Here is a 26,766-nt window from a genome sequence, read left to right on the forward strand (position 1 = left end):
CCTTAGCACCACTGAAAAAACGTCAAAGCAAACCTGGCAACAAGAAGGCCTCATGGTTCAACGATGATCTCAAGAAATCCAAGAAACTATGCCGCTCCCTTGAAAAGGCCTGGAAAAAAGACCCATCCACCAGCAACAAGGACGCCTTCAAAAGCGCCACCCGCACTCACCACCAACTGATCCGAAAAGCCAAGAAAACAGCATTCAAGGATCGACTTGACAACAACGCCCACAACAGCAAGGAACTTTTCAACATCGTCAAGGAATTTTCCAACCCCTCGGCCAACTCCAACGACATCACCCCCTCTCAAACCCTCTGCGACTCCCTAGCCTCTTTTTTCCACAACAAGATCGCTATCCACAATAGCTTTGACAACCAACCCGGAAGCCAACCCACCCTACCATCTGCTGACCATCTCCCCCCCGTAAACACCCTTAACGCCTGGAACCCAATCTCCACTGAGGACATCATCCGCCTGATGAATTCCATCCACTCTGGATCCCCCACAGACCCTTGCCCTCACCACATCTTCAACAAAGCAGACTCCGTCATAGCACCGCACCTCCGAGACGTCATCAACTGCTCCTTCAACTCCGCCACCTTCCCAGAAGACTGGAAACACGCTGAACTCACCGCCCTTCTGAAAAAACCAACAGCAGACCCCACCGAACTCAAAAACTACCGCCCCATCTCGCTTCTCCCATTCCCGGCCAAAGTCATCGAGAAAGCCGTCAACAACCAGCTCGCCGCCTTCCTCGAAGCCAACAAATCCCTCGACCCCTCACAATCTGGCTTCCGAGCCAAACACAGCACCGAGACCGCCCTCATCGCAGCAACAGACGACATTCGAACTCTACTGGACAATGGTGACACAGTCGCCCTCATCCTCCTCGACCTCTCTGCAGCATTCGACACAGTCTGCCACAGCACCCTTCTACAACGCCTCAGAAACATCGGAATCCAAGGAAAAGCACTCGATTGGATCACCTCGTTCCTCACCGGAAGAACCCAGAGAGTCCGCCTCCCACCATTCAAGTCCGAGGCCTCTGAAGTCATCTGCGGCGTACCTCAAGGATCCTCACTCAGTCCCACCCTCTTCAACGTATACATGAGCCCCCTCGCGGCCATCGCCCGCCAACACAACCTCAACATCATCTCTTACGCGGATGACACTCAACTGATCCTCTCTCTCACCAAGGACCCCAGCACCGCCAAAACTAACTTACACGAAGGAATGAAAGAAGTCGCCGAATGGATGAAACAAAGCCGTCTGAAACTGAACTCAGACAAAACAGAAGTCCTCATCTTAGGTACATCCCCCTCTGCATGGGACGACTCCTGGTGGCCGGAAGCCCTCGGAAAAGCACCCATCCCGACAGACCACGCACGGAACCTTGGCGTCATCCTGGATTCTTCACTCTCAATGAACAGACAAGTCAGCGCCGTATCCTCTTCCTGCTTTAACATTCTTCGCATGCTCAGAAAAACATTTCGCTGGATCCCCTCCGAAACAAGGAAAACAGTCACCCACGCTCTAGTAACGAGCCGACTGGACTACGGAAACACCCTCTACGCAGGTACCACCGCTAAACTCCAGAAGAAACTACAACGAATACAAAACGCCTCTGCCAGGCTCATATTAGACATCCCACGCAACGAACACATCTCTGGTCACCTTAAAGACCTCCACTGGCTACCCGTCAATAAGAGGATCACTTTCCGACTGCTTACCCACGCACACAAATCACTCTACGACATCGGATCAGACTGCCTCAACTCTCGACTGTCCTTCTACACCCCCTCCCGCCAACTCCGCTCTTCCAGCCAAGCCTTCGCCACTGTACCTCGCATCAACAAGACCACCATGGGAGGCAGATCCTTTTCATACCTGGCTGCTAAAACATGGAACTCACTCCCCTCTTACCTTCGCCTCACCCAGAACCACCTAGCGTTCAGAAAGCTGCTTAAAACGTGGATATTTGATAAATAATCCTCCTCCCCTCCCTAAGCGCCTTGAAACCCTCTGGGTATGTAGTGCGCTATACAAATTTTTTGACTTGACTTGACTTGATCTTGGAGGTTAGGCTTGGATAAGATGTTTCCACTATCTTTTCTCTGTGAGGTAGGGCTTGGATAAGACTTGTTTCACTGACTTTCATCTGTGAGGTAGAGTTTATCTAGGAAGTTTTCTTGCACCTTTCTTCTCTGAGGAAGAGTTTCGATTTGAACATCTCAGCTATGAGGTATGATTATTATAATGAGTTATTTAGTGCTTGTCATCTATGAGATATATAGAATGATATATTCTCTGATGACTCTCATCAGCTAATCGGAGGCCAGATAATATTTCCTCTATTTCCTCTCATATGTGAAGTCAATTTTGGATAAAATGTTTTATAATGTCTTAAATATTATTATTATTTATTAAGCACACATTCTCAAATACTATATTGGTGCGGAGGAACAACCCCCACAGAAAAGGGAGAGTAAAAGTCAACAATAAAAAAACAACGAACAAATAATAGGATATTCCACGAACAGAGGCTCAGGACTAGGTTCGATTAAAAAGGAATGTCCATATATCCTTCTTAAAAGCCCTGAAGTTATAAATTGCTCAAATATGTAATGTCAGTTCTTTCCAGATTATAGTTCGTACCACATGGAAAGTCCTTGCTTCTGCTTGCGCTCTTGCTTCGTGGCACCTCGAAACGTAAACCAGTGGCTGAGTGAAGTGTCCGCACAAGACAGTGGGGACTTATCAGTACTCTAGTAAAAATATGATTCAGTTAGAAGTTAGAATTCGGATAAGGTGCAAGTTCTGTGGTACCTCTCGTCTGCTAGGTGGATTTCAGATTCTAAATTTAGCAATGAAGTAGACCTCAGCTACACTCTCCTTAATGAGGTGCAAATATGGTAAAAAGTTCTGTGACTATGAGTTGAAGTTGTGATAATCATTGTGAGGTACCCGCCAGAGCTTTATATGGGTTTAAAGGTATGGAAGCGGGTCTTTAAAGTGCTTGGCCTGAGAATCATATCTAAAATACTCAGCAAGAGGTGTGGCCTATTTAACTAAGGGCGTGGCTTAATATATTCGAAGTAGAATCCTGTGCTTGACAAATTCAGAGAAAGTGTATTTAGGACATTTATCTCAGACCAAGTGCAGTAAATTACTTGACATGGTAAATTTAAAAGTAAGTAACGCCTGGAGGTATTGCTTTTGCTACTTATGGAGAGATTCGAGTAACCAACTTATACCACAGGACCCAGAGTAAAGGCCACACTTGGTCCCTTATCTGAACGTGTTGGGAGTGCTTACAATTTACAAACAACCTTACCTCAGGTGGTGAGCACTGTAAATAACGTGAATGGGCCACCAGCAAAGTGGGCAATTCACTGGTGTGGGCGGGCCCACAAACCATCTCAACTATTCGATGTGGTCTGATAAACCTGACATCTAGGCCTGTCTTCACCTAGATGTTGGTGATAACATTTGAGGTGGAACCCCCAACACATTGCATTTTCCCAGCACATATACTTTATTTTTTAAGGAGGAGATGAGCAGAAATAGAGGGTCCTATAAGGTCTGTTTCAATGCCCATTTATCATATTTTGTTTGGCAGTGCAGCTGTCTGCAAGACCGATTGTTACCAATTCTTTAAAATATACAAGCAGTGGGCTTTGAAGAGTATTTCTGTCTCACCTTATGCTTTTCTGTTATTTTATGTGTTATCAGCAGCCAATGAAGGCTTGCATTGCAATGTTTGAGGGACTATTTTACACTTTAAAAGTACTTTACACTTTTGCAAACCAAATTCTTTGCCTCATAAATTCCCCCTATGCAGATGGCGATATTTTGTGCATTGTTTTCAACGCAGCACGCTCTTTTTAATGCTTTTAGCCAGGACTCAAATGTAAGCCATATTTATTGTTTGCCAGTGTTTTTTTTTCACCTGGGCCTCAGCCATAAAAGTCCCTGTCCTCTTAGAGCACATCTAACCCACTAGTTGGAGTTTGAAAAAATAATTCTGTGTGCTATTTAACAATAGACTTTTGGGAAGTTTGAGTGTGGGGCACCTGGGATTAGCAAGCATCCAATTGGTTAGCCAACCAAGTGTGGCTAATGCCCTTCTGAAAGTAAGGGATATGGCTCAAGTATAAACACTTAAACCGTTCAACAGTGGGGCAAGAACCCTGTTCTGAAACTGGTGGGTGGCACAAAGAGCAAGCATTCGCAAAGTCGACAGGTCTCACCTTTATATTGCAAGTGCAAAGTTATTGCCTTTGCCACTGAAGGCTTGGTTGTAGAGAATTGTTAAAAAATAAATAGAAGAAAAAGCATTTCATTATACTAGAGGAAAAGGAATAATATCTAATGGTATTTCAAAATTGTGCATCGAGTTCAATATTTTCAATCTTTATAAAAGGCCTACTTTATTTTTCAAATGAGCTTCACTGAAAACACTCTGAACATAATTGTCTAAAAACAGGAAGCATCAGCATTTAAAGGCAAATTCTTCCCAAAGCCTGACTAACTGCCCACAGGACTCAGAAGTGAAACATTCTCTGGCATATGATCATCTGCAGTAGCCCAGGGAGCAGATGTATGGTGCTCCAAGAGAAGAGTCATCTCCTTTTCTACCATGCTAAGTTCACCTTGTTCCTCAAACGCCAGCTGAGTGCTGCAGCCATTCCTTCCCCCAGCATAATAAAATCCTTTGTCTGCATTCATGCTATATGTAGAACGTAGGAGATGAACCCCAAACAGCTGTTAATGTCTGCTCTTTATTCATACCACCACACACATATACCTGTTTCTGTGCTGTTATAGACAAGCTGGGAGAGGTGAGGAGAGACTCTGGGAGTAGGAGGGAGAAGAGGTGTGGCTATTTGGTGCAAGGGAAGCAGCACACATGAGAGAGACAGAAAATAAACACACTATCATGGAGGGATGAATAAAAAAGAAAAAGTAGTTCAGTGAATATGGGCAGTGGAAGGATACAAGTCATTCAATCAAAAGGATGTTTAAAGAGACTATGTTCCAGGGGAGGTACAAACACAAGAAGAGGAAGGAAAACCATTGAATAACAAGTACGTAAAATAGAGTGACAGGAAAGGCAACCAATGGTAATCAATGGAAGGTTTTGGTATGGTCCACAAGAGGTCTTTTGACAACAGTCAGTTATAGCTGGGGCAAGAAAACCCAAAAAGTAATGCACGTAAAGGAAGGAAAGAGACAATTAACAAAGTGTGAACTTCCCAATTTTAAAACAATACATTTTTTCACGGATCTTGTTCCTAAAAACAATATCCAGGCTTTGCAATTTAAAAGTAAAATAAATATTTTCTCAAGTCTCCTCCTAGAAGCGGTATTAAATCAAACTGGTATGAATGATGAGTTTCAGAAGCGTGTAATGAATAAATACTTATATGATAATCCTCAATGACACACGCAAAAGTTCCATAAGTCTTACAAACTCCTTCCTGAATTTTAAATAAACACGTTGATGTTAAACATAAGCACCAAATATGAAGCTAAAATATATGTTAGACAGGTCTGGAGAAGACAACAGGACTAACTGTGAATCCGTTGTAGGGTCCAGGGCAAAGGCTGGGTTCCACTATTGAGGTTTCCTACTAAGAGACAGGCTATGAGCGAGCAAATAAAATACAACAAGAGTTTATTCAGTCCTCGCAGTCAAGTTACAATGTTAAAGCTTGTGGATTTATATAGTGTGGCTTATCACCCATGAGGGTATCCAGCCGTTGTCCATGGACATTAAGTAAATTGCCCAGAATCACAGGAAGTTGCGCCAACGCCAAGACTCGAACCTGGATCCCCAGCTCCCGAGTCTGTAGCTTTGGCCGCTGTGCCACATCCTATTAAAAGGAAAGGGAAGTCGTGGTTGTCAACATTTTGTACAGAACCATTTATCCTTGTAACTTTTTTCTCTGGCTTGGAAATCTCACCCTTCAGACAAAGAGCAGCCCCTTTGATATTTGCACAATTTACTCACAGAACATAGGGGTGGACAAAAACAATTGTGATTCTTTACCCAGCAAATTGCCACAAGGGAGGTCTTTCCCCTTACGAACTACACTCACATCCTCGACCAGGCTTCCCATCTCCACCAAGAATGGATATATGCAATAAGGTGTCCTACCATTAACTGTGATAGCATTATCACAGCAGTTTTCACTGTCTTAGATTACCTCATCAGCCTTTGTTCATCATTAATTTTACCATCTCCTCGACACGACTTCTTCGTTATGACCTTTACTTTGTCAATTATGCCTAATCCCTGTCCCTTCCCAATATTACATTTTGTATTACTGTTTTTATTATTAATTAAAATAAATTAAATAATGTGCTACTAACGTATTGTGTGTTCAATATTTATTCATCATAACAAGATTTAATTACATTAAAATATATTTCAAATTAATTTTCTCATGGCTAATCACAAACACTGGCTCGAGTATATATACAGAATTTAATTTGCTGAGAACGGTGGCAACCCTAGCCTCCTTGCAACTGTAGGTAAAACATATTAGTTCCAGACCCCGCTTTCTTAAGATGTCTACCAGGCTATTGAAATATGAGAAATGTCATTTTTAGAGGTGTAGAGGTTTTTAGGGATTTGTCTTCCTGTTTGATGATTTCTGTATAGTTCCTTGGTTGTTATTGTTTCCCACCTCTCTATAGGATGGTGTGATATACAGGACAAGTATATTGTAGTATAAACATTGCCGCAGTCACTGTGGGCACTTGTGTGACTCTTGCTCTGTAGTGCTGGAAAACCCCACAAAGTCTAATGAAGATAGGAGAGATTGTGTGCAGAGTCTGTCACTGGAGATGTACTAAGCTTTTTGCCTCTTATCCTTCCAGAGATTGCCGGGAACACGGATGACATTCCTTTGGTGAGATGGCGGCAACAGTGGATGGAGAATGGGACCCTCCTCTTTCACATACACCACCAGGATGGTTCGGTCGGCCCGCCTGATCGGGAGCCCACAGAGGAAGCTCAGAGCGAGTCAGCCGAGGAGGAGCTGAGGATTTTACACATATCCGTCATGGTAGGTCGACTGTGCCAAACCTGACACCAGGACACACCATGCTATTGGGGTATGGATGGTGGCAGCCTAGAGGGATCATGGATGGACATGCTCTTTGCCCTTCTATCTAGAACCCTGAAAAGCCCAGTGCATGCACTCCCCTTCCTCCTCAGTCAGCTTGGCCAGGTCTTTTGTGCAATTTTGTTGCTTCTGCTTCACTGTGCTTCAACGTTGTATGCCTTTACGTGCTTGTGCAGCCAACTTGCCAGTGCTTGCTTACCCCTCGTGGACCCGTCAGATTGTCTCTGCTAGTTGTCTGCTCACTCACCTCTGGGACATCCAACAACTGCCATCCACCCACATACCTTCCATCCCGAATAAGGAAACACCAGTAGTGCATAAAGATGTTGTGGTCTAATGGTTTAGGAGGCCGAGTGACACAGGATAATTAGAAGAGCCTTTTACAGGGACTTTAGTATTGTTATTTAATTCAATTGTCCTTCTATTTCAATCCTTTCAATTCAGCAAAAGCTAAATATCCAAATGACCCAGGATCAGGATGGACAGCTCAGATCAGCCCTATTTTTTTTTTTTATAATATTTATTAGAGCATTGGCATGTTGGGATCTCAATTGAAAACAATGGAGTGCTCTGGGCTTCTAATGGCCAATAGAAGTCGGAGCTCCAACATTCCAATGTTTGTTCACAGCTGTTTCTGTCTACAAAAGGCCTCATGGAGCCCGAGGGGATTTCAATCCCCTCGGGCTCCGTGAGGCCTTTGTTTTAGAGCATCGGGGCTCTGCCGGCCAACAGCTTTAATTGCCCAAGTTCAGGCGCCTCTAGGGGCGAAATGTTCTTATAGCCTTAGAGCCCTCTGTAGCGGGCTCTACTGGTCATTAAAGGCCAACTACCTTGTTAAAGGCCCTTGCCAAATGCTGGAGTGGGCCTTTAATGGCCAATAGAGTCTGTTACGACAGCCTCTAAAGCTTTATTAGCAATATAAAAAGTGACATTGCACGATTGCACGGTCATTCTTTATAATTACATTCATATATAGCTTGAGTCTGTTACTCCATATTGTATTCATTGCCTGTTCAGCCGGGTCAATTTGTCATGCCTCTATTCCATGAAGACATGTCAGGTTCATTGCACATGCGTGGTTCTGTGATGCGTACTTGTGTTGTCACCACATAAATTGCTTGTCTTTAGATAAAGGATTTAACTAAAGTGAACAATTAGTAAACTCAGGGTGCTGGGATATACAGGTGAGCCAGGTTTGTCCTGGGCCTGATCCACAGAAGAGGGGCGGAGGCAACAATGGTTGATTGGCCAATGTAATGCTATTCTCGAGGCCAGCCCTAGTTAGACAAGATATTAAGTATATTTGTAGAATCAAAAATCTAGAATCTTCCCATATTAAAGCATCCTTTCTCTGCTCATGTGAATAAGTCAAAGGATGACAGAAGTTTATTGAAGGGAACATTCACCTGAATGACATAATCTATAGGAGAAGACTCCCCCTCTACCATATGACATGCAGGAAGGGCATCATGAGCTTAAGTAACTAGGCAACAGGACCGCCTCACCGTATAACGGCTTGCCCTGTGTGGATATCGTTAGGCCTCAGTATCTGCATGGAGGTTTCTGCAGTATACAAGTATAAAAGGCTTGGGCTACCCTTTCCCTCACTATTTTAATCAGTGATTGCAGTATTCTAATGTGGGCTTAAACTAAAATGAGGCTCTAAAACCCCATTCCAAAAAGTGTCCAAAGAGTTAGTTATGCAAAGCCCTATGATTGTCTGAAGCCGGTTCACTGATAGAATATTGACGCCCAAAATATTCCCATACACAAATATCGAGTCGTAAATATCGACATCTGTAATGTAGTCAATAGACAGTGCCCAGTGACCACACTGACCAGGCACTAGGACCAGCCCGAGGGAAGGCCGAGGGCGGGAGGAAAGAGAGGAGCTGGGGGACGAGAGGGCAGTTCACTGCTCACCACCATGGCTGTAAGACCTGAATAAAGAAGCTCCCTAAGTAAGAAGTTGTCCGCGTGGTTCATAGGTCAGCTAGGACACTACAACTGGCGACGAGGGTTAAAAGACACCCTGTGCGTGTGACTAGCGCCTGTAGCGACTGGGGACCGACTGACCCGGGCTCGCCCCACGTATGGAGGCTTGAGCGCGCTGCGAACGGAAAGGAAGGAGAACGCCCACCGAGTGCCTACCTCGGCGGCGTGCGGCCAAGAAGATCGCCCACCGAGTGCCCACCTCGGCGGCGTGCAGCCAGAAAGAACGCCCACCGAGTGCCCACCTCGGCGGCGTGCAGCCAGAAAGAACGCCCACCGAGTGCCCACCTCGGCGGCGTGCAGTGAAGAACAACGCCCACCGAGTGCTCACCTCGGCGGCGTGCAGCCAGAAAGAACGCCCACCGAGTGCCCACCTTGGCGGCGTGCAGTGAAGAACAACGCCCACCGAGTGCTCACCTCGGCGGCGTGCAGCCAGAAAGAACGCCCACCGAGTGCCCACCTCGGCGGCGACAGCGTGGCGAGACGCGGACCTGAGGAGCGCCCACCGAGTGCCCACCTCGGCGGCGACGGCGTGGCGAGACGCGGACCTGAGGAGCGCCCACCGAGTGCCCACCTCGGCGGCGACGGCGTAGCAAGACAACCACCCACCGGTGCCCACCTCGGCGGTGAAAAATAAAGACTGCCTTACCCCTTTGCCTCCAGCGGCGGATCCCGGTCTGGGTGAGTGAAAACGCCGACCCAGCCAGGCTCCCGGTCAAAATCAGAATCAAATCGGCCGAAATCCCGCCAGAAACGAGATTCCCGGCGGCCATCTTGGAGTCAGGCAGCCTCGACCAATCCCCTGCGAGGGATTGCCGGCGGCCATTTTGAAGTCAGGCAAGAGTCTTGAAGTACTAAAAAGAAAAAAAAGCACTGGCGAGTGCAGAGAAACAAGCACAGGCGAGTGCAACAGAGTATACAAACAAGCACTGGCGAGTGGAACGGAGATAACGAACAAGCACTGGCGAGTGCAACGAAGGTATCAAATAAGCACTGGCGTGTGCAACAAAACTTGCAAACAAGCACTGGCGAGTGCAACGGAGATAACAAATCAGCACTGGCGAGTGCAACAAGAACGGACAAAAGAGTGAACACAGACTGCAAAAGGCGTCAAGACCTACGAGCAAACCATGGCTGACCCCGCCCCGGAAAGCATGTCGCGAGCATCTCTCCTGCGGCGCCCCGAGCCCCTTATTGTCGAGTCTGGCAGGAGTATCAGCCTGCGGTGGCAAGAATGGATAGAAGACTTTGACAACTTCATAAAGGCGTCCAAGATAACGACCGAGGAAGACCAACTACTCTTCCTCAGGAACCTGATTGGCAGGGACGGTGGACGGATCATAAAAGAACTGCCAACAGAATCGCTGGTGTCCTACACTAGAGCACAGGAAGCCCTGAACGGTAAATTCCTGCACAAGAAGAATGTTGACTATGAGCGGTGCAATTTCAACCGGGCCGTGCAAGAGAGAGATGAACGAATGGAGGCGTTCGTGACTCGTCTGGATCGCCTAGCAGAGCATTGCGAGTTTGATAAATTTTCGAAGGAAGATGCTATGCGACTAAGAGTCATAGAAGGATGTCTCTCCGAACGATTGAGACGCAAGCTACTGAAGAAAAGCTATGCACTAACGGAAATCGTGGACATGACGAGAATAGAGGAACAAGCTGACGAGCATGCAAAGAGCATGGAAAGCGGGAAAAGCGAGCGACCGGAGCGAGCCTTCAGGACACAGTCTCGGCGCGAACCTAGGCGGTCTCCGCCAAGTGATCATTCATCCAGGTCCAAGAAACACCACCACCAATCTCACCGGGGGCCCAAAGACACGAGATACACGAAAGGACGTTCGGACAAGCACACCAAATGTTACAGATGCGGCTACGACTTCCCACATGCAGACGCATGCCCAGCGCTGGGAGAGCAATGCCGGAAATGTGGGAGAGACAACCACTTTGAAAGCATGTGCGGGCCATATCAAAGAGTGACCACAAGAAAAGCCACCGACGATACCCGAACTCAAGCAGTCGCCATCATGTCAGGGCTGTCGAAGACAAACGTGACTCGTCCTCCGGGTCTTCACAATCAAGTGACCGCTCCTGCAGGACATGTCAGTCTCGGCGATCATCCTCCAGAGAATCTCGATCTCCACCACCTGCTCCTCGAAAAGAATACCTCTATCGGGTAGCAGACCTAGACCAACTGAAAGAATACCCGCGTCTGGACATCAACGTTGGCTCTCACCCCACCCAGTTTGTGCTCGACAGTGGGGCAACGCTCAACTATTTACCAGCCACTGAATACCACCGGATGAATCCACAACCAGAACTAATGGAGGCCCATGTGCAAGTGTATACGTGGATGGCTGAAAAGCCACTGACGTGCCTCGGGAAGTTCGAAACTGGCCTATCCTATGAAGACCGGACAATACCAGCATACATCCACGTCATTGAAGGGCCCGAAGCAGACTGCCTCCTGAGCCTGGCAACTGCCGAACGGCTGAAACTGGTGGATATCCTATTCAGAGTCACTGACAAACCAGCACTCATCCGAAAATTCCCAAAGCTGTTCCAAGGCCTAGGAAAACTGAAGAACTGTCAAATAAAATTACATATAGATGAACAAGTCACGCCGGTGGCACAACACCACCGAAAAATTCCATTTCACCTCCAAGAAGCTGTGGAGAAGGAACTCGGAGACCTGCTAGAGGCAGACATCATCGAGAGAACGGAAGGGCCGACCCCGTGGGTCTCCCCGGTCGTAGTGGTCCCAAACAAAGGAGAAACTGGCCGAGTTCGTCTGTGTGTAGACATGAGAGCGCCCAACACAGCCATTGAAAGAGAGAGACATCCTGGCCCACACATCAGTGACATGATCACGTCCCTCAACGGAGCAAAGATATTTTCAAAACTGGACCTCAACAAAGGATACCATCAGCTAGAGTTGCACGAAAGGTCAAGATACATCACAACATTCTCAACACATCTTGGACTATTCAGATATAAGAGGCTAAGTTTCGGAGTGTCATCAGCGGCAGAGATATTTCAAGAGGCCATCAGGAGAACAATACACCACATCCCACAGGTCCTGAACTACAGTGACGACATCCTCGTATACGGAGCAACGGCGGCTGAACACAACAAGGCGCTGAATGAGGTCTGTCAAGCGCTGCAGGACGCGAACCTCACACTTAACGAAGCTAAATGTGAACTGCACAAACCAACACTAACATTTTTCGGACACCTGTTCTCTGGAAACGGAATGAAACCAGACACAGAAAAGGTAGCAGCGCTGAATGACACACCAAGCCCGAAGGACGTTGGCGATATACGATCGTTCCTAGGTATGGCCAGCTACTGCTCCAGATATATTCCCGACTATGCTACACTAAGCTACCCATTAAGGAAGCTCACTAAACAAGGGCAATCTTTCCAGTGGTCCACCCAGTGTGAAGGAGCATTTCGGGAAATTAAGAGAACTGTTGAATCAGCAAAGAACCTAGCATACTTCAACCCAGCAATGAAGACGGAGATAACGGTGGACGCCAGTCCCGTAGGATTAGGTGCCATCCTGGCACAGTATGACAGGGATGAAGACCAAAGGCACATAGTAGCGTATGCTAGCAGAAGCCTGACGGACACAGAGAGGGCCTACTCGCAACCAGAAAAGGAAAGCCTGGCGGTTGTCTGGGCGTGTGAACACTTCCACATCTTCATTTTTGGAAAACATTTCACACTCATAACGGACCACCAAGCCCTAATCACAATCTTCGGGAACCCGAAAGCAAAAATGCCACCAAGAATAGAGCGGTGGGGCCTAAGGCTGCAAGAGTACACATACACCATCATCCACAAGCCAGGCAAGGATGCAAACCCAGCAGACTACATGTCACGACACCCCATCAAAGACAACAAACGGGAACAATCAATAGCGGATGAATACATTCACTTCGTAGTGAATCAAGCGAGGCCTCCGGCTGTACCACTGGATGCAATCTGTGAAGCAACACAAACGGATACCACCCTGCAAGAAGTGAAACACATGATCCAAACCAACGGCTGGAGACGCAAGTCAAGCAATGGACAAAAAACACTGACATGGCGGCATTCAAACATGTCCATGAAGAACTGTCGATAGCCGCCAATGGACTCATTTTACGAGACACCAGAATAGTAATACCACAACAACTCAGACAAGGGGTTGTCAACTTAGCGCATGAGGGACACCGGGGCGTTGTAGCTACAAAAAGAGCACTCCGCGAAAGGGTCTTGTTCCCAACACTAGATCAGATGGTGGAAGCGACATTGAAGGACTGTCTGCAATGTCAACTCGTAAGTCGTCCAGACCCCCCTGCACCGCTACAAATGTCCCCACTACCGGAGGGCGTCTAGCAACACATTGCCATTGATTTCTTCGGGCCGATCAAATCGGGCCAATATGTCCTGGTCATCATGGACGAATACTCCAGATTCCCCTTCGCCCAGCTGTGCACCTCCACAAAAGCATCGAGTGCCATACCCATCCTGGAAGAGGTTTTTGCCGCCTGGGGAATTCCCCTAGTGGTAAAGTCGGACAATGGACCACCTTTCAATAGCCACGACTTTGCTGAGTTCGCCCAACACCTCAACTTCACACATCGCAAGATCACGCCGCTATGGCCCCAGGCCAACGGAATGGTTGAACTTTTCATGGCCACGATCAAGAGGACCCTACAGCAAGCAGAACTGACCGGAAAGCGCCCGCAGACAGCACTTGACGAGGTGCTGCGGGCCTATCGAAACACGCCTCATTCCACCATGGGCAAATGTCCCGCTACCATCATGCTAGGACGCCCAGTGCGCACCAGAATACCAATGATGAATCTGATTGCGCCAGAAATGGATTCTGACTCTGATCACGAAGAGATCGCGGCAAGAGACAAAGAAAAAAAGGAAAAGATGAAAGACTGTGCGGACGAGCGACGTCACGCGGCCCCCCGCAAATAAAAGAAGGAGACTGGGTGCTGGCAAGACAAGAGCAGCACCGAAAGACTGATTGTCGATATAACGAGGTTCCACTCAAGGTAATCCAACAAAAGGGAACCATGATCACCGCGGAGACTGAAGGGAAGAGACTCACCAGAAATGTGACATACTTCAAAAAGTGCGGACCCACTGTCACCGAATCACTGGCCAATCCCAAACTGGAGCCGGAAGACCATGAGATACTGACAACCAACAGCTCACCACCAATGGAGGTCACTGATGAGAATGAGAGCGACAACCCCGACCTTCAAGCACGCCCCAGACGTGTGATTAAGAAGCCATCGCGTCTGATCAAAGAACCTTAAAGAAATGAACTTGTGATCTGATCAGGGACACGTCATTATGCCACCATCCACCGAGGGGGGAGGTGTAATGTAGTCAATAGACAGTGCCCAGTGACCACACTGACCAGGCACTAGGACCAGCCCGAGGGAAGGCCGAGGGCGGGAGGAAAGGGAGGAGCTGGGGGACGAGAGGGCAGTTCACTGCTGACCACCATGGCTGTAGACCTGAATAAAGAAGCTCCCTAAGTAAGAAGTTGTCCGCGTGGTTCATAGGTCAGCTAGGACACTACAACATCCTATCTCATTGCACTGTCTTTATCCAGTTTAGGGGTGTGCAAAGTTAAACAATTGTTTTTTTTGCAGCCTTTGCAGAGTTATATGGAAAGTTTGAAACGTTGGGAACATTGTGACTGTTGCATTGATGTACATTAAATGCAAATGGAAAATTTTCAGATAAAAAATATGCTAACATTTGCCATTCTGCACAGAAAATCTTCACAAAACACAAACTTGTAGAGAAATATTCTGCACACATTTTTCTAGTGGGAGGGAGTGGGTAGTATGGGGTATCCAGTAGGCTTATAAATTGGGTGCAGGGAATAGGGTCAGATAGGTAGGGAAAGGCACGCAAGCCTAAACTACGAGAGAAAGGGCTGTAAATGGGATGGACCTCAGACGAAACAGCAGTAGGAACTTTTATATTGTGAAGAGGTGCGGCCAGGATCGGACTGGCCTATAGTGCAATCACGCAGTGCCTGAAGGGCTGATCTGACGGATTAGTGTTTTTGGTTATTTGTGGGCCAATTTTATGGACTTCTGGGCTGGTTTTTACTGTTGAATTCTCTGATATTAAAAGAACTATTGCCTGCAGGAAGCACACATCTGTGCAGTCTTCCATACCTTACAATACACCTTTATGTAGCTTGTCTTGCAAGTTCATAATTGCCCCAATTTGAAAACCATGGGCCACCTTTTTAGCATTCTAATTCATAATGGCTGGCTTTTTTATTTTTGTGCTCAAGACTATTTTCATTCTCAGTCCAACCCTGGGCACTGCTTGAAAAATGAGTCTTCAGCTCCTTCCAAAATTGCAGAAGGTGTGGCACCTGCTGTGTTTTGAGATAATGTAACATATTCTGCGTGTTTAGGTAGAGGTCTGGGCCCATATTCGAAAGAAATTCATGCAACGCAGCAAGCCACCTTTCTGCTCTGCGTGAAAGGGAAAAGGCAGGAATGTGCCGCATTTACCATTATATTCCACATTCCCAATGCTGGCGCACTTTTGGCTGCTTAGCGCCAATGCAGACCTCCTGGCGTCATGCTGCAAGGTTGCCTGTGTTGCAGACAGGATTGTTTTTGTGCAAGAAGGGGTACCTTCCTTTACAAAAACAATCCTTAGCAGCATTTTCCTCTTTCTATGTGTACTGCAGAATGCTGTACACTTAGAAAGAAGAAACAACAAGGTGAAATAAAGATATTTCTCCTCCTGATGCCTCTGGTAGGGAGTTGCAGAATTCTGACACCTTCCCAGGTCTACCAGTGTAGGTATGTAGCGGCCGTTGGTGGGAGTGCTGCTGTGCGCTTATGTGGGGCAGGGGAGGGGCTGGGTGGGGGAGAGTAAACTACGGATTATGGACGATTAAAGGTAAGTAAACATATAAATAAATCAAACGAATTATGTTGCGTGCACTGAAACGCATTTGGCGATGCAGCACGCGCAACAAAATGTGTTTTATTTATTTATATGTTTACTTATCTCTAATCGTCCGTAATCCGTAGTTTACTACCCCCCACCCTGCCCCTGAATGAATGAATGAAAGTAGTTTTATATAGCGCAGAACTTTGCCCAGAGGCATCAAGGCGCATAGGATCGAAAAGCTGGGGGCAGTGCATAGATTAGAAGCGGGGGGGGAGAACTACTGGCAAGCTTTGGTAAAAAGCCAGGTCTTTAAGGCTTTGCGAAATTGATCAGGCTGTGCAAGGCCCTTGAGCTTCTCAGGGAGAAGGTTCCAGAGCTTCGGGGCAAGAGCAGAGAAAGCCTTCCCTCCCCATCTGGTCTTCTTCGTCCGGGGGGTGGACGGAAGATTCTTATTGGCAGAGCGCAAGACTCTGCCAGGGGTATAGAAGGATACCAGGGACCTGATGTCCTCTGCGCCGGATTCATGAAGGGCACCGTGGGTTAGACATAAGACCTTAAAATCTATCCTGGGCAGCATCGGAAGCCAGTGGAGATGTTTTCTTATGGCCAAGCCAGAGGACCGTCTAGGGGCGTTGACAACAAACCTGGCTGCAGCGTTCTGCACAACCTGCAGGCGTTGAACCAGACTCTTGTTTATGCCCAGATAAAGTGCGTTGCAATAGTCTAGGCGTGAAGAGATAAGGGCCACAGCAAGTTGTTTTCTGGAATCCAAGGAAAGATAGTTGGAGAGTTTGCGGAGGATCCTTAGAACCCCGCAGCAGGTAGAGACGGTTCTATTCACTTGTCTATCGAGGGAAAGTGTGGTGTCAAGAATAACTCCTAGGTTACGAGCTGCAAGGGTGGGTGTGGGGCATACTCCAAGGGCCGATGGCCACCAGTCAGCCGACCAGATCTCATGTTTGCCTCCGAAGACCAAGACCTCCGTCTTTTCCCCATTACGTTTTAGGAAATTTTTGGTCATCCATCCTGCTACTGCTTCCATACAGTTCCTGAAGTTGGATGCCTCGGTCTCCACAGATTGATTGAGGGAGACCATAATCTGGGTGTCGTCGGCATAAGATAATACTTCTAAGCCAAATGATCTTACAAGCCTGGCAAGGGGGGCCACATAAATGTTGAAAAGTGTGGGGCTCAAGGATAGCCCTGCGGGACCCCACATTGCACAGGCTTGGCAGGAGACAGGAAGTCACCCAGTTTAACCCTCTGCATGCGTTGGTTGAGGAACGAGGCCAGGAGGCTCAAGGCAGGCCCATCTATTCCCATCTCACTGAGGCGAGCAATCAGAATAGCCGGGGACAGGGTGTCGAATGCAGCTGTAAGGTCGAGCAGGATCAGAAGGGTAGTCTGATCACTGTCGACCTAGGTGCGGATGTTGTTAACCACCACTGTGAGAGCTGACTCTGTGCGCCTTCCGAAAGCCATGCTGAGAAGAATCTAGCAGGCAGGATTTATCCAGGAAGGCGCTGAGATGAGAGTTAAGGTGGGCCTCTAATAGCTTGGCAGGAGCAGGTAGCAGGGATATCGGGCAGAGGTTTTTTAGGATGGTGGGGTCTAGGGAGGGTTTTTTGAGGAGTGTCTTGACTATGGCCATTTTCCAAGATGCTGGGAAAGCGCCCTTGGAGATAGCTTGGTTCATGATGTAAAGGAGTGGGGGCAAGAGAACCTCTTTGCACTCCTTCAGGATTTTTAAGGGACAGGGATCAAGGGGGTAACCAGACTTAAGTTTGTCAAGGAGTTGATGGAGGAGCTCCATAGTAAGAGGGGGAAAATTTGTCATGCTGCCATGAGGAAGAGACATCGAGTCTTGTGGGGGGAGAGTTGTCGGAAGGTGGGCGATATTGGTGTTAAGGTTGCAATCTTCTAGAGCTGTGTAAATATCCTTGATTTTTGTGTGGAAAAAGTGGAGAGCTGGTTACACAACTCTTGGGAGGGCACAATAGGGTCAGGGAGGAGAGCCATGGATAGATTATCCACGATTTTAAATAGCTCTCTGAGTGATCTGAGGGTAGTCGTAAGGTTAGTGAAGTATGACATTTTTTCCGCTAGAACTGCGGCCTTATATCTTTTGAGCATGTCCTTATGTTTAGTTCTTTTGTGTAGATCGAGTTGGGACCTCCAAAGCCTTTCTTGCTTCCTACAGTCCTGTCTGAGCAATCTGAGGGCGTCGGTGTACCAGGGGGCCGAGGGGCGCTTTCTGGCAGAGTAGTAAGATTTAGCTGGGGCCAGGGTATCAATGGCCTTTGTTATGGAGTTGGAGAGATCAAGGGAAGCCATATCTATATCAGATATAGATGAAAGGTTGAGGTTGGCGATAAAAGGGCCTAGGGCTTCGTTATTGAGGCCCTTGTCATTCCTTTTGGAGACCTGATGACTAGTGGACTTATCGGAAGGGGCCAAAGGGCAGAGGGTGAGCTCAAGAGGGACGGCCATGTGGTCAGTCCAAGATAGGGGAAGGGGAGGGCCTGTGAGTAGCCTGGAGTCGTTAGTAAAAACTCCATCCAGGGTATGCCCTGCGGAATGAGTGGAGCCCATTACTTGCTGCACAAAGCCATAGGATGCTAGAGAGTCGAGCAGAAGCGTGGAGTCAGCTGAATCAGGGTTTTCTAGGTGAAAATTGAAATCACCTAGAATGGTGAGGTTGGTTTTGTCAATGTAGGGCTCTATTAATTCCAGGAGGTGGGGGGTAAAGGTGGCTCTAGGACCGGGTGGTCTATAAAGAAGGATGCCGGCAAAGGAGGCCGAGGAAGTGAATTTTAACATAAAATGCAAAGCTTGAAGAGAGTCCAGCGGGGAGGAGAGGGGCTCAATCCGGCAGATAGTAGAGCATTTATGCAAGATGGCAATCCCTCCACCTTTCCGCCTTTCCCTGTCCAGTTTCACGAGAGGATCCCTCCCTCGCCCTGCCTCAGTGCCAGGCAGCACTCCCACCACTGGCCGCTACTGGTGTTGCTATATCTGTAATGTGTCATAATACAAGGTTGGATGCATAGGAACTCCCACGCACCACCCATGGAACGCCTCCCTGCCACAGAGTAACATGAGGTCGCGATTTTCACTGCCATGCGACATTCGAGATTTATTAAGCCGCACATGATGGCCGTGCGTGGCTTGATACATTTAATATCGGTTTTGCGTCGCCCTTGTGCAAGGGCGACGCAAACCCTTGATAAATCTAGGCACAGACTTCTTGTATTTTCCTTCTTGCATCTCCTTATTTCTAGTCTGGAGATGTTACTGCTGTGCGTTGTGCATCTTGTGCCAGAGGTCATGGTTTTGTGAAGGACAAACACGACTGTCAATCCGTTTGGTAGACGGAGTTCCTTGCTGGGATCCATGGCACTAAAAGGGTCAAGGCATCTTTTTGTGGACCACAGAAACCTCGTCACTCCCCACAACTCATGCACTCGCATGGCCTGCCCAGGGATCTTGGCAGGTCCGGCTGGCACCAGGCTGCCTCTCTTCCCTCTAATATGTCTAAGGTTTTCTTTTAATGCCAAGACTGTTTAATGGGCCGTGCGTGGAGATGCCAGCGGGGACGCGGCCATGCGCATGCCATCCTCGGATGTTCACCTGCCTGGCAGGGGTCTGAGCCAAGATTAATGACTAGTGCTAAGGTAATGTGGGGAGCAGGGCTGCCAGACAGTGGTGTGGGCAGAGATGGAGCCGGGCTGTCTGAGAGTCGTGGACAGTGGTGAAACAGGAGACCGGTGGAGAGGCACAGTCCAGGGTGGAGTCGCTGGATATGGGAAGATGTGAGGGGGACAAAGGGTGAGGGTGTTTCCACCAGAATATCACTTTTCAAATACAAAAATATTCTGTTCAGACTGCCAACATATTTTTCTGGCAAGTATATATTGATAAGTCTAGGTTTACTATACTTAATTCCACATGTATCATCTTAGTCGATTCATATTTTCAAGGAAGGTACATGTGGAGTTGAGCATAGTAATTTTTGTACTCAACAATATATACTTACCTTCGCAATATTTTGATAGTTGATAGTCTTGTCTCAATGTTTTGTAAGTCAATATTTTTGTACTCATTATTCTGACTTTGAACCAGCCAGGGGGTGAGATGTGCCTCCTGACGTATCAGAGTTGTGCAGGGTGGTGCAAAGAGAAATGTAGAGTCGAGAGCAGCCAGAGGGCCTAGAAAAGGGCAGCGGTGGCACCACTGTGTCTGGGATGGCAAGAAGAGGGGTAGCGAGTGATGGAGCTGGCATGCTAGGGGGAGACATGGGCAGCGATGGAGCTCAGATGGCATGGTGCTGGCAGCAATAGAGACTGAAAACCAGAGTGAAGACATGGCAGGAGTTAAGACAGTCATGAGGGTAGAACCAGGCTACCAGGGAGAGGCGCGTTCAGCAGCGAAGAGGGAAGCCAGCACAATGCATGGACGGTGGTGGAGCTGAAACTCAAGGAAAGGTTTGGGCAGAAAAGTATCAGGCAAGACTGGCACGGGCATCCAGGGGCCACCAGATGTTAGGGCAGCAGGCAGTGCCAGTAGTGGTGCAAGCAGTACTGAATTCAGAACGATAGGTACCGGCAGTGGTTAGCTGGTGTTAGATACTTGGGCAGTAGCTAGGTGCCATGAGGAGGAAAGAACAGCAATGGAGTTGGCAAAGTAGGCATGGACTGTTGTCAGGTTTCTGATAAGGTGGGCCCACTGGTCACTTTGCCGTCCCTTAATCTGTTAGCGGTGCAGTGAGAAATACAACAACACCAACAGCATGATCGGGGGACTATAGAGAAAGGGCAGTAGGAATAAGAGTGAGATGGGTTGGGATTGGAATTGTCCCTGTACTGTGGGCACAGCCTCTTTCTCAGGATTCTTTGTATAGCAAGAGGAATAGGGAAACCAGCTAAGCCGAAGGGGAAAACAACATTTACGAAAGAGAATATAATTGAGAGAAAAGTTAAGTATAGCCGTAAGGAGAGAAGGAAAGGCTTACTAGCTTCTCTGGCGGATGGTGCAATGACGATCCTTTGACAGACTGCGTACCAGCAGCAACCGGTGCAGGTAAGAGTGGTGGGGCGGTGGAGCCAGGTGGGGGGCTATTTCGACAGACGACGAGGAAAAATTAATTATTTATTTAATTTCCCATCGTGGTCGTCTGTCCAATCCACCCCCCCCTCCCCACCTGGTCCCAACGCTCTTACTTGCACAGGCCGCTACTGCCTGGTACCAACAAAGACCCTTGAAGCCAGAGCAAATGAAGGTAACCCCTGAGAAGGAAGCACAATTGGAGGCACCACAAAAGGCAAGAAACATAAGACGTGGGGCAGAAAGGACACGAGGTCTAAACCAAGGGCAGGGTTCTCCAATGTCGGCCCTGGAGGGTTGAAATCAGGCAATATTTTTAGCATATCCCCATTTAGATAAATGTAGTTATCCTAAAATTCTGGCATGGAACCGCCCCCAGATTCAACCTTTTAGAGGGGCTCTTAAATAAAATGTTACTAGTGAATGCGCAATAACTTTCACATTAAGTTATGTAGTATTTATTTTTAAGGTCATGGTGTGGGAGGGAGAATAGGATGTCTGAAGTGCCCAGACATGGACACCATACTCACTCTGCCGTGTAAGAACCAAGCTACATCCTACTGACAAGGACCAAATCGGCCGAAACCATCTCAAAGGGCCATTGCCTGGCTGTTCAGGGTGTACTGTTCCCATGAAGAGCAGGGCCAGATCTCAGCTGCACAGTGTGTCTCTGTCTAGACAGCCACCAGGGTGAAAAACAATGGGCCAAAAGGTGGAACTAGTGATCTTTAGTGGGCCAACAACATTTAAGAACCCGGTTATTTTGCTGTGATCTGTACTAATTATGAAAAGATATTTACCATAACCAGGGGGCAAGCGTTACATCTGTGCAGTGATAGAACCACACTATATAGGCTTGAGAGTGTTCCCATCTGTTTAACCCTCCAATGGGATTGTAGAGTGAAATTAGTAAGACATTAAACATGTGTTTCTCAAGTTAGTTACACTGCACTGTGGTAATACGGATTTTTAATAGTAACACATGTATGGATCTGTGTTTATTAGTACACTTGTTCCAAATGGGATATGTTACCATGTATATGAGAAATAAATGAGTCAGATAAAGACACTTATGAAGCTCAAAGGGGGAGACTGGGATTGGAAAGAATACTAATTAAAAAGAGGCACAGCAGGAGAGCTAGGATGAGAGAGGGAGGCAGGGCTGCAACTCAGATTAGAGAGGGGAGAGGGGCAGAGAGGGGGAGAGAGGGAGGGATGCGAGAAGGAGCGAGAGTAGATACTGTCTGAAATGTGCGTCTGCAAAGAAAGACATTTCAGCCCTGCAGCCCCCATCCCTTCCCCTGTGCCCCCACACGAGTCTTTCTTCTCAGGGAGAGATTAAAAATAGATGGTTGATGGGGGAGCCAGCATGAAAGCCAGCCGGGTCTCCTGCAGAGCCAGGGCCCTCTTCAAAAGCTGGAAGAGAAGCTCTGCGCCTGTGTGGGCAGGAGAGATATACTGTGCCTGCTGGTAGCCCTATGCTCTGGAGAGGGGAGGCCGGCCATGTAAACCCAGCGGTACTCTGATCCGGGAGGCAGGAGCGCAGCTAACAATAGTGCAGCACGTGCAGTGGCACCGGCTCCCGGGAGGGTCAGGGGCCTACTGAATGTTAACCATGGCTGTCTTCTTAGGTGACATACCAGAGGATGGTGGGCCCCTGTTCCTTTTTTTGCACCAGGGTTAGCTAACAATAGTGCAGCACGTGCAGTGGCACCGGCTCCCGGGAGGGTAAGGAACCTACTGAATGTTAACCATGGCTGTATTCTTAAGTGACATACCAGAGGATGGTGGGCCCCTGTTCGTTTTTTTGCAGTAGGGTCCTTGGCACCACTGTTGCGGTGGGAAGATGCGCGCCAGAATATGTCAGAGATGTTCGAAGGAATGTATAAAGTGCGCAATTGCAAAGGACTCACACCTTCTGTGGGAGCGTCCTGGGAAAGTGAGCTTTTTCGCCATAAACCACTGTCTATTCTACTTCTCTGTCAAACATTCTCACCCTCTCTGCCTATGGATACCTCTAACTCTGTCTAAAGCAGTGTCTTCATACGACTATTTGGGGTCTCGGGCATGAAATAGCTCAACTGAGTTTGTGTGACCTGGTTAAAAAGCAGCATATAATTTAGCATTGTTTGGCATCATATGGATTTAAATTATCAGGGGATGGGAAATGACATTAAGATAGGTTCCATTCAGGAGCCCCCCAAATATGTTTTGCCCGGGCCCCCCACAATCCTTAAGATGACACCGTCTGCCCTCTTAGCAAGTCTCCTTTACCTTAGAGCAGTTGTCTTTAAGTTTTTATGCCCCCACTTGTAAAAGCCAAACTGCTAATTTTTATGACAATAAATAAGAAAAATGTCAAATATATTCCGGGCCAGCATCTCATGCCTCACTGAACACCCTTTCATGCTCCATCCCTTACACCTGCAAGAGGTAAGCCCTATAGTCCTAGAGAAACAGCCCAATATTGATCTATTCATTGCTGCACGGTTTAATTTTCCGGTGGACAAGGCAATGATTACATGTTTGGCACCCTGAAATATAAAGTTCTACTATTTCCTGTAATACAGCAGGCCCCTATTAGTAGACTTAAGTCCAGTCTGACCATCAGATTTGTCTCATGTCTGACCTATAAGATTACTACTTAAGTCTATATCATTAGGAACCATCAGGTTTCCTGCTACAGAAGAACCAGAGTCTTATTGCGAGGTGTTCTTGCCAAAGGTCAATGCTTTTGTCTTGTCAGTGCTGAGCTTGAGGCAGTTGGCTTCCATCCAGTTAGCGACTTCAGTTATGCAGGCAGTGAGCTTGTTTCCTGTGTTGGGGAACTTGTCTGAGCTGGAGAGTATGAGTTGCATGTCTTTGGTGTAGGAGAAGATGTTGATGTTTTTTTGTATGGAGAACATTGGCCAGAGGGATCATGTATGCATTGAAGTGGGTGGGGATGAGTAATGAACCTTTAGGAAATTTGCAGAAGTGTTTGCAGGCTTCTGAGGATTGAGGTGCCTGGCTGACAGCTTGTGTTCTATCCGTTAAGAAGGATTAGATTGAGTGGACCGTGGGTCCTTGGATGCCAATCTTGTGCAGGTGCCTGACGAGGATGGAGTGTGATTCCCTGTCAAATGCTACAGAGAGGTGCATGAGAATGAGGGCAGCAGTGTCTTCTCCATCAAGGATCTCTGGCAGCGATGAGTGCTATTTCTATACTTTGATTGGGCCTGTATCTCTACTAAGTGAGGTTGAGGAGCTCGTGGTTACCGAGGTGGTCAGTGAGGCATTGCTTGATTAGTTTCGCTACGACCTTAACTGGGTATGGTAAAAGTAAGATGGGTTTGTAGTTCAAGAACGTGGTTGAGTCAGCGGATGGTTTCTTGAGCAGGGTTGTCATTGTAGCATGTTTCCAAATATCCGGGAATGTGGTTGAGCTGATGGAGGCGTTGAGGATGCGTGTTATTGCTTTGCTAATCGGTTTGCATCCTTTGGTGAAGGCTCGGTAGGCGCAAGTGCCAGAAGGAGCCCCATGTGGATGGTCTTCATGGTAGCTGCAGTTTTGACTGGGATGATGGAGGGCTATGAGGTGATGGCAGCCTATGAGAACATACAGCCTGATTCATGAAGCAAAATTGCGCCCGCAATAGCTGCGAAAATGCTATCGCGGGCGCAATTCCCATAATCGCAATTCACCATTAACTATGCGAAATCGAAAAACACAGATTTGCGAAATCGCAAAAATATTTGCAGAATGCCGGCAGGATACCAATTGCGATTCGGAAATAGCGAGAAAGCACGGATTCTGCGAAAATAATTGAGAAATCGCACATTACTCGCAATCGGTATTCATGAAAAATCGCTAATAGCGAAAAAGCCAAAAATCGCATTTTGCGAGGCGCAATTTAAGGACAACACAAAGCAGGTGGTAACCATCAAACCCATAGGAATTTTTTTTTTGAAAAACCGTTGGCCAATCAGTAACTGGTGCAGGCCTGACCAAACACACTTAAGGGAAAGCAGCAGCAGCAGAAGGAGTTTCACCATGCCAGGAATGTACATGGTGGTCAGGCGGCGAAGGCTACAGCGAGCAGCAAGGAGGAGACGCAGAATCCAGGAGAGGATATTCCGCCAGCGGGTCACCCTGCTGGGCCAGACCAGAGAGCAAATATACGCAAAGTACCGGCTCAATGGGGCTATGATCATCAAGCTAATACAGGACCTTGACTCCCTGATGCAGCACCCAACAGGGCGGACCGATGCCGTCCCAACACATGTCCAGGTATTGTGTAGCCTGCACCTCCTGGCCTCTGGGAGCTTCCAGGGGATAGTTGCGGTAGCTGGGGGGATATCCCAGCCCACCATGTCCCGCTGCCTACGTAGTTTCCTTGACGCAATGCTGACCCAGCTACACCACCACATCAAATTTCCCACCAACCAACAGGAATTGGATGAGACCAAGCTACAATTCTACAATGTTGTCCGTTTCCAACACGTGATAGGATGCATTGACTGTACCCACGTCCGCATTTGCCCACCTGCTGCAACGGAGTACATGTACCGCAATCGCAAGTCCTACCACTCCCTCAACATCCAGATGGTCTGCAATGCAAAGACATACATCACGGACATAGTGGCACAGTACCCGGGGAGTACACATGACTCATTCATATTCCGGCACAGCGGCCTCCACACACGACTGGTCAGGGGAAACTTCGGGGAAGGACACCTACTTGGCAAGTACACTTTGCCCTCAATGACACATTGCGAATGACTAGCTGCGCTGCACAGGCACTCACCCTCTGCTCCTCTCATTCAGGTGACAGTGGCTACGCCCTGTGTGAATACCTCCTCACCCCATACCTCAACCCTGCTACACCACAGCAACGGCGTTACAACGTATCACACATACGCACAAGGAATTGCATAGAGAGAACATTTGGCCTACTGAAGAGCAGATTCCGCATACTTCACAAGACAGGTGGGGCCATGTACTACAGTCCTGAAGTGTGCTGCCGCATTGTGGCTGTGTGTGCTATCCTACACAACATTGCTACCAAGCGCCGGATACCTGTCGACATCTCTGGCAGTGAATCGGAAGGGGGACGACCGACCACCTGCACATGCGCGCCATGCACGGGGGGAGAACCCAGCTGAAGGCCACAGACGCCGCAACCACATCACAATGAACAGTTTCTAGTGCACCCTCTACCCTCACCCCACAAATCACAAATGCATGCAAAATGTAATAATGACACAACGTCAATGTGTGCTGCAAAATTAAATATTATTGTTTCATTCACAATAATGGTACCACTTTAAATGTTGTCATTGCTAACAGTATTTCAGCATACTGCTGTGTGAAAAGACAGGGCAGGCTTATACTCAGCCTGTGCCTGAAATAGTCATATGAAGTCAAGTGCGCCTCCTGCGCGTACCACCCAAGCGCCTCTGCGGCTCATCCTCATCCAAGGCACGTGTACCTGCAGTGGGCCTGGTGCTGCGCCTGAGTGCCCCTACTTGTGAGGCAGAGTGGCTACTCACGCTCGATGTCCCCTCACTGACATCATCACCCCCAACAGTGGCAGGTAGAGCAGGAGGGTGTA

General features: G+C 47.9%; 1 protein-coding gene across 3 annotated transcripts in view; it reads left to right on the forward strand.

The window, feature by feature from the left end:
* ASTN1 (astrotactin 1) overlaps positions 1-26,766 on the forward strand; it is a 666,610-nt gene that overhangs the window by 224,416 nt on the left and 415,428 nt on the right. For all 3 annotated transcript variants that reach the window (XM_086956551.1, XM_086956560.1, XM_086956570.1), the window contains exon 2: positions 6,888-7,075. In XM_086956551.1, coding sequence (XP_086812677.1) covers positions 6,888-7,075 — 188 coding nt within the window. The remainder of the gene's footprint in view (positions 1-6,887; positions 7,076-26,766) is intronic.

Source organism: Lissotriton vulgaris, chromosome 1_1 (genome assembly GCF_964263255.1).
Source record: "Lissotriton vulgaris chromosome 1_1, aLisVul1.2, whole genome shotgun sequence".
NCBI lineage: Eukaryota > Metazoa > Chordata > Amphibia > Caudata > Salamandridae > Lissotriton > Lissotriton vulgaris.